Source organism: Penicillium concentricum (genome assembly GCF_028827145.1).
Source record: "Penicillium concentricum strain IBT 3081 chromosome Unknown utg000004l_segment0_segment0, whole genome shotgun sequence".
NCBI lineage: Eukaryota > Fungi > Ascomycota > Eurotiomycetes > Eurotiales > Aspergillaceae > Penicillium > Penicillium concentricum.
Window position 1 is genome coordinate 1,646,177 of NW_026622757.1, and position 12,951 is coordinate 1,659,127.

Genomic DNA, 12,951 nt, shown 5'->3' on the forward strand with positions numbered 1-12,951 from the left:
CCAGGTATTTTGAACTGACAGTGGATAATATGGGCGCCACTCTAAGTGAATTGAATATTTTAAATATAAAAATAATATATAATATAAAAATCCAAATTCAAAAAGAAAAAAAAAGGAAAAAACAAATAGAAAAAGATCTACAAATAGTGGGACAGGGATCCTGGATCGGGTGCCCAAGCCTAAGCTACTGCATGTCCTTGAATTGCGCCAATCTCGCTGCATAGGGTTCCGGCTTCTAGGATCATCCTTGTTGGATTAATTGTTGGATTAATTGTTGGTTTTTCACCTTTTTTTTTTTTAAAGTGCTTTTGTCACCTGTACACATTAAATCTAGAACTGAAAAAGGCTTGCATATCCCCTTGAGTTTTTGGCTATACACCCTCAGCTTTTATTTAAAACGATCATCCCACTTGATCATCTTTCATATTTTATTCTCATCCGACCTTTCGTTCACTTCAAAAAGTGGAGGCATATCCTTTCGTTCCTGCATCCCGGTTACGAACAGTCACTGTCCTGCAGTTATCCGCTTTCCATCCCCATTGAGACACCTGCACATTGTCAACTCGAACTGTGTGAGTACATCCCGTCAATTTCTAGTTCTGTTTGCAAGAGCTTGATTGGACCCCGGTTGTCCGAATGCCAGCGTTTGTCCTACCGTTTCCCGTACCGGAGCGGCAATGGGCTTTCCGCCGTTCATGAACACCTCTCCCGGGGACGGACTGGTGCTGCCGAAGATACCCAGCAGTTGGCTGACTGCAAGTCCACAGAATTAGTAGCCTGACTAAATCGCAACCCCGCTACTCGAGCAATACTATCTATAAAGAGAACAATCTCTCCTAGACGTGCAGCATCCAGAACCAAAATCACTCTCATATCTGATATCTTGATACTCTACTTTGACTGAGATTCAATTATCCTTCTCGAGACGATTACGTCCCCTGGTTTCATCCACATCACCTATACATATATCCGCCATGGTTTACAGTAAACCAAATCCCACAAGCGGAGCCATGAAGAGGTCTGCCTCGGCTCTCGAAGGACCCCCAGGATGGGGCGATGTTCCTGTATGTTTCCCCTCTAGAGTAACATGGGTTCATGTTGACTGATATTCGCTTTAGCCAATGATGAGCTCCTCCCGCGCATCCTTCCGTCCTCCTTACGCTCACTTTGCTATGATTTACCTCGATCGTGATGGCAAGCTTAAGGTTGATGAATCATCTTCTATTCAAGAGCAAAACACCACCGTCTTCACCCCGGAAGTCCGCCAGAACTTCCTCGAGATTCTAGGCGAACGTATCGGCTACCATGCCCCTGCTCGCCGTATGTCATAGTCCCATTTCCAGACTCTCAAGGCCAATATATACTGATAACAGTATACAGAAACCATGGACACATCTCCTCGTCGAGTGAGACGCCGCAAGGGCAACGCTCCTTCTCTTTCCGCCTATGACGATCGCCTGACCGAGCAAGACTCTGATAGCGAAGAGTTTGCGAACGGGTCCACTGAAATGGTTCCTCTCCGCATCGGAGACGCCCAGAAGGTTATGGGCTATTATGAAGGTGCCCTAAAACACTTCCAACAACTTAACTGCCGCATGGTTGCCAAGGCATTCATCAAGTTCATCGAGCCTCGCAAGCAGGTCCGACACCCTTACAACGGTGGCAAGGCTCCACCAGGATCCGCACCCGGTACTACCGGTGACCCAGAAAAGACGAAGCCTGAGTGGTGGCCTCCCGGTGTTATGCACAAGGAGCCTGACCACTTGAGAAAAGAGTGTATGATTTCCCTATGATATCACTTGTTCATATTTTACTTGCTAACTCAATTTCAATAGACCGCATTGAGCTCTTGCTTCACATTATCCGCAAGCTCGGTGCTTACGGTATTACTGCCGATAAGCTCAAAGATGTTGCTGGCGACACTAAGCGGAGCTTAAAGCACGCATCCCATGTCGAGATCATCTACGAGATCCTCCGGGTTCGCAAGATGGAAGAGCGCTTCGAACGAGGTGAAGTTGATGCCAATATGGTCGTCTACACCATGAACCGCGGCCCTAGCCCTAAGGGCGATGAAGAAGACGATTCCACCGCCTCAGTGACCATTGAGGAGCCCGAGCACATCAGCCAAGGATTAATGACCCCCATCTCATCATTCGAGCAAGCATCTACCTCATTAACCACATCCATCGATAACATACCATCAGCTCGCTCCCTCCCAGGCAGCTTCTCCATGGCGGAGCCTCTCAACTTCGAAAACCCCACCCGCCAGGACCGCCCCTACTACACCACACCTCCCCAATACACCGAGTCATTCTCGCAGCCCATGCTCAGCGCTCCCGTAACGGCAGAGATGATCAGCCCTCACGACGTCTCAGTTTCATCCTTTGACTACTCCGCTCACAACACCTTCTCAAACTCCACACCCGATCACTCACGAGCGGGTCACTACGACACCTGGGCCCCGTCTTTCCGCCAGAACATCTTCACACCTGTCGATTACCCTACACCGGTATCTAGCCAGGGTATGACCCAGTCTACAATGGCCTACCAGATGCCTATGGTATCGCACATGCATGACATGTCTCATCACCATGTCCAACAGTCCCACATGGACTCCCTCCACCAACGATCCCTGCCTTTCCGCACGGGATCGCTGGGCCACCCAAACCCTAATGGGTTGCCTCTCTCCCACACTGTCTAAATGACTTACTGGGAGTGGGAATCTTGTCACGAATGTTTTTGACTCGAGGGCGATGATATGGGGCATGGGTATGGATATGGGTATTAACGAACATATATGAGTGATGGCTCTGGCCAACAAACTTAGCGCTTATCATAAGGCTTTGCCAGGGGAGTTGTTGTGTTTTCTTTTTCTTTTTTGGATTATTTGATATAAAAATTTGGGGTCATCTTTCAGAGGCCGGTACAAATGGGGTCTGTTTGGTTCTTTTTTTCTTTTCTTCTTTTTGAAAATACTTGTGTTCTGTTTGATCTGAAGTGATCTATATTCCGGTCTTTGCTTTTTGTGGTTTCTTCTTTGATTTTTATTTATGGTCTCGCCTCTGTTTCACCTTTTCATCTTTCTGGTGTTGGCCTTTCGCGTCTTTCTTCTTGTCTTCTGTTGATCTGCTTATCTGCTTGATCCTTTTGCTTTTGTTGTCTATATGGGTTTCTCCAACTTGGATGTTTGGAGTGTTGATAAATGAGATTTGGGTAGATACTTGAAAATAGTCTGTCGATAATATGCAACCGAGTCTCCTTTGATTTTTGTCAAACTTCACAGTCTAGCTCTAGTCTTTTTAACTACCAAACCATTTCATCTCATATTTGACCATCCACCTAAGCGTCTCCGTAGACCTGTCCTCAACGTTTTCCAAACTTAAGATCTTGCTATGGGGTACTAGTATTCAACCATGTTATACCCAGTCCTCAGCTGAAAGACTTACACCCAGATGGTGTCTGATACAAACAACATGATTTAATTCCAACCCCTTGTTATACATTGAATACGTATAAGAATAGTTGCCCGCCTATGTGGCCTCGTGATGTCTTTTCAGAGGTCTTTTCAGAGGTCTTTTCAGAGGTCTTTTCAGAGGTCTTTTCAGAGGTCCTCTCTGATATTCCGCTTAGGTGTCTTTCTTAAGATATCTTCCCTAGTCTCAATTGGTGAAAATGACTTTTCCATGTACAACCTCGGACATCGGCATCTGTACGTTTTGTGCTTTGTACTGCCCTTCAAGCTTTCTAACTATAAAGCCAGGAAGAGAAAAAGACACCTAAAAAGACACCGTAATGTTCATCTTAAATATAGTGTCGTAGACAGAGGCTGCATAAGGGTTCGATGCTTCTTGTAGATATTGAATTAATTCGACATAGCTCTCGTGCCTCCCTATAACACTATGATGTATCGGAAATAGACTATATAGAACTTGGTCACCCACTGGGCCACATCAGACCTGGACAGAAGTATAGACGTTAGTCTTATATGAAATACTTGATGGACTATACACGTGGTGGTTTCATAGATGCCTTTGTCTTTCTACTAGATTTCTATTTCTCCCTTCAGTTCGAAGACTCTCCAATTCTTCTTGCGCTCAATAAATTTGTGATTATTATACTCGATTTAGAGGCTCGAAACTCACCCGTCGGTCCATATGTTGTTCGCAATATCTGCCCCAAATCCAGATGAATAGAGACCCCCAGGTCCAGACCTTCTGGGGTGGATATCTGCCTACAGAATACAATGCTGTAAATGACAGCTCTAATCAATAATACATACATCCTATTGTTACTATTGGCCCTGAATATAGTCAATGACTCGCTCCACCCGCGGCCAATTAGACGCAAGCGCGGGACGCGCGCCCGCCCGATTAGGCGCTTGGTCAGCGGAGTAAGCGGAGCCACTCCGCTCAGCTTGAAGCTCCATGAGCACAGCGGAACTTGCGTTTCCATCCTCTTCAATCGCTTTGTGCTCACTACGCGTTTAAATTCGGTTTTATTCTCATGTGCGCTTTGCTGTGTGGCTGATTAACCGGTGCCGCCTTTCCAGTTCACGCCACTATCGCAAACTCCGACGCGCACGATTCACGAGCTTGAACAACCCCATCAATCGCAAATACCGAAGGCGAGAAGTCCGTAAGGTCGCTCGTACATCCTCCCGAAGAGAAAATACTTGTGAGTTTACTGACAGGTAGCGCGAATACCTATCACCGAGTCTGTTAAACCCCTCAGCTTTGTCCTTCGGCCTTTCTTTGTATTCATCCGCCGTCTTTTCTGTGTGGTATTGGGCCATCCTGGCCATTCTCTCATGGCTTTGTAACATGGGCTGACTTATTTGTTGTCGCCTCGGCGAACCAACTCCAGCAAACAGCAAATATCTTTCCAGATCTCTGCGCAGTCGACTTTGCCGCCTATCGCATTCCGGAGTTATCCACCTGAAAATCCGAAATCAACTCGGCCATAAAGCGAGCACGGAGGCTGTTTCAAGAGGCGGCGGCCTATCCAGTTTATTCCGCTCTTTGCGGGCAGGATGGCTAGCCCGTTCAATCCTTCTGCTGGCCGCGGCCACAGGGGAGGCGCGCCGGGCGTGCAAGGCTCAACCGGACGGGGAAGAGGTGTGAACTCTGGACATACGTCAACATATGTGCCGAGAGGGGCAGGTGCACCCCGCGCGGCGAGGGCTCGAGGGCGTGGACGAGGGTCAGCGACATGGACAGCTCGTGGCCGTGGGCGCGGCGCAGGCGCTGCAAGCCACATCCTGCATGGAACCCAACAACCCGTAGAGGGCCCCAAGCCTAGTGTTGTCAACTCACCATTTGTGCAACCAAATCAACAAAAACCTGTCGCATCGCCGTTCGGCGCTCAGCCCGCCCAGCAGTCTCCGTTTTCCAGAGTCACAAACAGTGCTTCGGCTTCGAACGTCGCCAAAAACCCATTCGCCCAACCCGCGAACAATATGAAACAACAATCCTCGACAAAATTTGTTGGTGGGGGATCAAATCTTGCCGCGTCCATGGAGCATGCATCAACGTTGAGCAACTACCAGGAACGCTTTGACAAAGTCAGTCTGCCCTTTCTCGAAGATGGACAACACGACCACAGAGCTAACCAACTCTGCAGCTGAAAATTGATCAAGTGAGACAGCGTGAACGGGCGATTAAAGATGGGCAAATGGCGGACCCAAACCAGCCGACTTCCTTGAACCAGGCCATCACACCTGTGGGTACCTGTACCGGCATGTGCCCTGATTTCGAGAGAGTAGAGCGGATCGTGCAGAAAGCAGTCGACAAGTGTGAAAAGGTAATGGTGCGCCGATTACTATTTTTGACGCCACGCTGACACCCAAATTTAGTATCATAACCCTGCAACGAACCAGCTAGAAATCATGGAAACCAAGATGGTGAAACGCTTTCGGCGTGCGGCAGCTGGAAACGACGAGCAATTGCCCTCCGATATCCGGACACCAAAGACACTTTTGCAAACCATGAACTATCTCATTCGTTATGTTATCAATGGTGGTGAATCATTGGCCACCATCCACATGTTCGTCTGGAATCGGACACGATCAATCCGAAACGACTTCTCGGTGCAGCAACTTACACACGAAGAAGATGTGAAGACAGCGGTACTTTGTCTAGAAAGAATTGCGCGATTCCATATCGTGTCCCTGCATCTTCTTTCCAACCCGGCGAACACGGAGCAATTCGACCGCCACCAAGAGCGTGAGCAGCTCAACAACACTATGCTCTCTCTCATGTACTACTACGATGACAACCGCGAGCGTATTCACTTCCCCAACGAGGATGAGTTCCGCGCTTACCATATCTTGTTCTCGATCCATGACCAGCGGCCTGACCTGGAAGCCCGTGTCCAGAAATGGCCAACTGCCCTACTCTCTTCACCTCGCGTGCAGGTGGCATTGGAACTCTTTGCCGCTGCCTGTAATACATGGGAACCTCAAGGTGCTCTGGATTCTCGCCGAACGAACGCAGTTGCCCAGGGATTCTACGCTCGCTTCTTCAACATAATCAATTCCCCGAGTGTGTCGTATCTGATGGCCTGTGTGGCTGAGGTGTACTTCAACCACATTCGTCAGACAGCAATCCGTGCAATCTGGAAAGCCTACTGCCGGACCCCGCTGTCACAGCAATCCAAAAACGACCATTGGACTGTGGAGGAATTAACCAAGGTGTTGCATTTCGATGACGACGAGCAGACAATTGAATATTGCAATTCACAGGACTTACAGTTTGTGGAGAACGCGAATGGTGGACTGTATCTCAATTGGGGTGATCGGCCAGTAGACTCTGTTGGTAAGTGATGCCAAACGACAACTTCGTCTCAACTGAATCTCGTTTCCTTTCATTTCCCTGCCCCCTCTCCATCGCCCCAAGTTCATGATACATTCCATCACATTTCTTCCTCTTTCTTTGTTTTACGACTAACATTTTTCCAGACTTTGCGCCTTCATCTGACCACTCTTTCTCTGAGACTTATGTGGAGTCAAAGCGTGCAGGACGTAGTCTTGTCGCCATCATTCTCGGCATGAACATCAGAGAATCCGCAAGAATGGGCATGATTGATCGCTCTCAGCTGCCTGAAAAGAGTGAAACCCTGCCTGAGGCTGAGGCTGAAGATGGGGATCTCTTCGTGAGTGATATTGATAATCAGACGCCCGCACCTGTGGTTGAAACACACAATACTCTTCTTCGGGATACTTCTGCTTCCGAATTCCGAATCGCTTCTGAGTCTCAGAAATCTTTACAATCTACTCCTGCAAGCTCGCCTTCCCTGTTCCAGTCAAAGCCGCCACCCGCCGCTTCAAAGCCGCCCAATCCTTTCGCGGCGGCCTTTCAGCCGTCTAAAATGCCATCTCCTCCATCCGAAAATCCATTCGCAACTTCGATACCCTCCACCTCTGCCATCCCCACAGCGCCGTCTCCTTTCGCTTCTTCGCCAAATCCATTCTTGACTCCAAAAGAACCCGAGCCAAGCAATAAGACCGACGCTTCTACCCCGACCACTAATGTGGCGTTCTCGCTCTTCCAGACAAAGCCCCCTTCTCAGCCTGACACTGCCGACAAGCCAGCTGTCCCATCCATTAGCTCCGCGGGGCCCCCACCATCCGCTTTCGCCTCTACTTCATCGTCCATATTCTCAAAACCAGTGTACGCAAAATCCAAGACGGAGACATCTACAACAACTCCACCTGCGCCTGCATTTTCACAGCCCAGCATATTCCCTCCTGCATCGTCTACTGCAGACAAACCCTGCCCCGTGTTCCCGAATGGCTCTGGTTCTGTGCTATCCGCCGCCTCGAGCCCTTTCACTGCGCCGTCTACGTTCTCTTTCTCCAAGCCATCAGAGTCAACCCAAAAGACGGAGACTCCTGCGGCAACCACTCCTGCGCAGTCTACGCTATTCAAGCCCACTAGCACCTCGTCTCATGAGGCGGGCTCTTTCACTGCGCCATCCCCATTCTCCTTCACCAAACCATCGGAGTTAGCTCAGAAAACGGAGACACCGGCAACAGTTACTACCGCGCCATCTACGCTCTTCAAGCCCAGTACCTCGCCTTCTACATCATTGACTGAATCCAAGAACCCCTTCGCGTCTTCCACATTGTCTGGGGCCAATCCCTTTGGTTCGACGTCCATGTTTGCAAACGCAAGCCGTGAGATGGAAAAGCCTGCTGCAGATACTGCTACTCAGTCTACGATGTTCAAAAGCGACTCCAAACCCCAGCAATCATCGATTGAACTCAACAATCCTTTTGCGCTTCCAAATGCTCCGCCATCTTTCCCAGCTGCAGGTCTGGGAAATAACGTTGCCTCTACTGCTCCATCTCCATTCCAAGCCACTAAAGCCACAGAGACTACTGTAGCCAAAGAACCTGCAACTGCGTCAGGTTTCGGGCAGCCCTTCTCACCGTTCTCAGTGAACAATGCTAGTACCACCTCAGGGCCTTCGAGCGCGGCTGCAAGCCAATTCCCAGTCCCCGACTCAATCTTTGCAGTTCCCGAGGTACCGCACCCAAGCCAGAAAGCGGATATACCAGCAACTACTGCGCCCAAGCCGAGTGAAACTTCAGTATTCAGCCACTCTGCACCTGCACAGGCTCAAATACCTGGCCCATCTCCTATCAACGCATCCGCTCCAGTTTCGGGCGCGCGTCGGTCTGTGTCGCACACTCAAGCGACGGCCTATTCGCCTCCCCGGACTCTCTTTGAAGCACTTCGCCAGCCTAAAATATTTGACACCACATCGAATGCATACTCTCCTGACACGGCGACTACTCAGCCGCCAACGCCCTTGTTCCAAAGCCCAGAACCCTCAGTGGCGCCTAGACAGCAAGGGTCGTTGAAACGACACCATGAAGCCACCGATGCAAATGAATTCAATGAGCACAAGAGGCGCTCCTCGCTGAAAGGAAAAGGTCTTTCTGCAGCGGCTGATGGATCATTCAAACGGTCCGTGCATTTTGAAGAGGCACACGAAAAGGAAAAGCCTACACCACAGGAGTCGCAAGTCCTCAAAAAGAAGCGAGTGCTGGATGAGCAGACTGAGCCCCAGCCGGAGGAACAGGGCCCGAGTACTAAGGTGCCTAAGGTATCCACAGCGGAAGAACATGTCCCTTTCAACTTCTCCGTCTACAAAGCAGAGAACCGCCCCATGCCGAAGCTCCCGATCTTGGAAAAGCTAGAAGAAAAGCTTGCACGAGCCAAGGCCTTGTGCGAGCCGAAGCGTCTGACCGAAGAGCAACTCCAGTTAATCGAGGAAGCTCGACTGAAACGGTCTCGCCAAGTCGACGAGGACGAAATTGCCCTGTCCCGAGCACGGATCTTGGCCGAGAAGTTGAGGACCGGCCCTGGAATCTTCGACGGTTGGACTGGCCAAATCCGACAGCCATGGCATGACCCAAACTGGAACCCCATTGCCCGGGTCCTGGAAAAGTATCACGCCCGGAATATCCCCCAGCCAACATCCTATGTACCCCCGCGTCTGACACTTAATCGCACCGCCAGAGGCTACGAGGTCGCTTATGCTCCTGATACCCCGGACCGACCAATGTCCCGCACCGAACAGCGTATCCGACGCACTGGTGCCCGTGGACTTGCAAATGTGCCCCTGGATTTCGAACGTCATAGGCGAGAGAAACAGGAGATGGCTAAGAGCAAGAACGGAAAGAAGGAGAATAACGGCAAAGATAAGAAGGACAAGGAACACAAAGACGTGACTTCCAAGGGCGTCTAGAGAGATGCACCACTGCGCTTTTCTCATTCCCCATGTTGTGATTATCTCATAGTGTATCTCACACTGATTTACTCTGCTCTCATATGGGCCATAGATATGAGTACCTGTTTACTCTCTATGCTCATCTCACTATTGCATTTTTTGCGGAGTCGTTTGTAATGATATCTTTTTTTTCCAATGGACATTCGCAGCGAAAATTTATTCATGTCTTTCAATTACTTTCTTTTTCATCTATATACAACCTGGGATATAAAGGAGGCGTTCGTTATGCATACGCTAAGTTATCTATCTACCTGGAAGAAATTCTAGTAAATAGAAGGGCTCGAAGGGCAATGAAATCAGGATGCATATTTAATTTCTTCAAAACTGGCCATAAACAAAGCAAGCATCTAGACTGGGTGTTCAATCTCCTGAACTGACGATATTTTTTTGTCGTCTTCTGCGCCATACTCTCGCTCGAGAACGTGATTTTGCCACTGGCGTACTGGGACATTCTCTTTGAATAGCTGGTCAATGTCGCTGTTTGTACGACCTGTTGTTTCACCAACACAGAACCAAATGTATAGCAAGCAGATGAAACTGGTTCCACCAAAGATGAAAGTCATCATAGGCCCCAAGTTGGCCGAGTAGTAGATATAAGGACAGACGAAAGTGATCAGCCAGACGGTGAAGAAGAAGACACCCATGGCACATGCAGTAATCTTGTTACGGTTTCGGCCAACTGCCATTTCAGAAGATATGGTGTAGGACAATGTGCCAATAGAGAAGTTGAAGAAGACGATGTTGATATAAGCGAAGACAACAATCGCAATTCCAACGCTGTGCGTGAAAGTTCCGCCTTGGCGGGTCGTACCAAGCCCACCAACTGCAACTAGAGAGCATAGCATCCCGACAGTGCAAACTAGCAAGTTTGTGCGGCGGCGAATTTTGTTTCCGAGTGTAACTGAAATCCCGACTGTGATGATTTGCAGAACGTATATGATAGTGTTGATGGTGAAGGGCTCGCCGACACCAATCGACTGTGCAAACACCACTCCGTATGTATACCAAAACTGAATGCCGTTGATCTGTTGTACGAACATGGCGCCGCATGAGAAGATAAGCTTTCGCCGCTCGACTGGATCTTTGAAGAGTGATGACCAAGAGGATTCGGATTCCATCTCGCGCTCCTTGTCAACTTGTTCTTGAATAATTCGAAGGTCCTCCGCCGGATTGTAACCTTCCATCCGGTAGATCTTTCGCAGAGCTGCCTCAGCAGCTTCATGTCGACCTTTGGACACACACCATACAGGACTCTCCGGGATGAATGGAAGGAGGATCATCATGACACCCGGAAGCGCCATCAATAGTCCCATGGGAACTCGATAAGAGGTGGGATTATCGATGCTTTGTGTGCCTTGTGTAATGCAAGCTCCGATCAACTGGGAGATGGATTGCATGAATTGAAATGACATGAGAGCAGGTCCACGAATTTCGGCCGGGGCGATTTCATTGATATAGATCAAACAAGTGGCTGTGAATTGACCAATTCCTAGCCCAATAAGAACTCGGCCGGCGCAGAACGCGCCATAGATCCCGAATGAGCATAGTTGAACAATAGCACCTGCAATGATAGAGATTGAAGCAGAGTAGAATACTGCTTTGCGGCCCCATGCATCGTTGATTGGGGCGGTCATCAGGGCACCAACGAATTCTCCTGCGTAGATCACCGACGCAGTCACAGACAAAAAGGTGGTTTCGAGGGCATAGGTTCCATCCTGAGTCTTGGTACCGTAGTCGCGGATGAAAGCCTTCATTCCCTGGATGCCAGTGTAATAAATGGTGTCATAGCCATAACAGAAGGCTCCGAAGAGTGAAACAAAGCAATAGAAGAGTGGCCATTTGTGTCGCTGCCAATCTAGATCAATGTTAAGGATAGCCATTGCGAGTCAAAGATGTACACAAATCAGAAAAGAATGGGATTGATCTCTATTTATGAGAATTTTGTCCGGGTCTCCCCGTGGGGTCCCCGCGATAGGGCAAACAACGACATGGGCGGAGTTGCTCATTTGGGAAGTATGGCTTTGTTTTCCCACGTGGTAAATCGAGAACTGCCGGGGTGACCTGGGAAGTTACTAGTTCACCTGTAAAAGGTGGGCTAAGATGAGAACTAGAGAGCTTCATCCTCTATTGCAGAGTGGATGCAAATATTAGTTAATTCAGATGAATCAATAGTCAAAGCTTTCAAATTGCTGCAGATAGGCTGCTTCTTAAATATCCCATACAACTCCTACAGCGGAATCATTGTTATACGCTACCTTGAGTATCCTAAAGAAGTAGTCATCCCGCACCGAACTTTGGCGGAATGGCCTAATTAGGAGAGCTTCCCGTATCTTATAGCCGCGGAGTATCCATTTTCGTGACTTTTTCATGACTCTTCCGTAGGCGGGAAAACAAATTCGGTCAAAGTTGCTAGATGTGCTGGAAATAGACTTCTTTTGCATGATCAAGGATCCACAAATTTCAAGATGCGAGGTCATCGGCAGAAGAGGCCAGCCTTCACATTTGTTGCAACTGGAGCTAGTGGTCTTCCTCAAAAGCGCAAACAAACTCACCATGCTTGTCAAGACTGCCGGAAACGCAAGAGGCGCTGTACGCACCAGGAGAACCCTATACAACCATCAGAACTCGAAATGTTATCGCCTGGACACACGCCGACAGGCGCTATCACCCCCTGTCGTCATTAAGCTCTAAAGTTCTTGATACGACCACATCACCCACCGGCGACACTGATGCAGTTAGACAAGAACAGCCCGCGTATGCGGATCTAGAGGGGGCTCTCGGTTTATTGGAGATTTGAATCCCGAAGGTACATTGCTTGCTGCTGCAAGTCCAAGTACGAGCACTGGAACCGCTAGGCAACATGATGTTGGTGTCTGGTTCTCCGACAAATCCTCGAGAGCAAGTGGTGGATTCTCCCGACTCGCAGTCAAGAAGTCACGATCACGTTTCATCACTTCACCGGATCCTTTGATATCCTCAGTCTTCTTGCCCCACTTGGAGGACCATTGTCTGAGTGTTCTTCCTGGTCTAGAGGACTTGGCCGGCCTCACTCACATTTATCTTGAACATATCCATCCCGTGTTTCCAATACTGGACCATGAAAGCTATCAAAGCACGCCTTCTGATTCCCCCGAGTGGGCCTTGCTATCACAGGCA

General features: G+C 49.0%; 3 protein-coding genes across 3 annotated transcripts; 2 read left to right on the plus strand and 1 right to left on the minus strand.

The window, feature by feature from the left end:
* Window positions 1–974: 974 nt before the first annotated feature.
* N7517_009568 (uncharacterized protein) lies at window positions 975–2,701 on the plus strand (the record flags this gene model as incomplete). Its single annotated transcript, XM_056727291.1, has 4 exons — window positions 975–1,064; window positions 1,119–1,320; window positions 1,381–1,776; window positions 1,836–2,701. 4 exons carry the CDS (start codon window positions 975–977, stop codon window positions 2,699–2,701), a joined length of 1,554 nt encoding a protein of 517 aa, XP_056575863.1.
* A 2,328-nt stretch (window positions 2,702–5,029) lies between these two features.
* Window positions 5,030–9,753, plus strand: N7517_009569 (uncharacterized protein; the record flags this gene model as incomplete). Its single annotated transcript, XM_056727292.1, has 4 exons — window positions 5,030–5,560; window positions 5,620–5,799; window positions 5,852–6,812; window positions 6,956–9,753. 4 exons carry the CDS (start codon window positions 5,030–5,032, stop codon window positions 9,751–9,753), a joined length of 4,470 nt encoding a protein of 1,489 aa, XP_056575864.1.
* Window positions 9,754–10,142: 389 nt separating this feature from the next.
* Window positions 10,143–11,675, minus strand: N7517_009570 (uncharacterized protein; the record flags this gene model as incomplete). The annotated part of the gene is made up of 1 exon (XM_056727293.1): window positions 10,143–11,675. One exon carries the CDS (start codon window positions 11,673–11,675, stop codon window positions 10,143–10,145), a length of 1,533 nt encoding a protein of 510 aa, XP_056575865.1.
* Window positions 11,676–12,951: the final 1,276 nt, after the last annotated feature.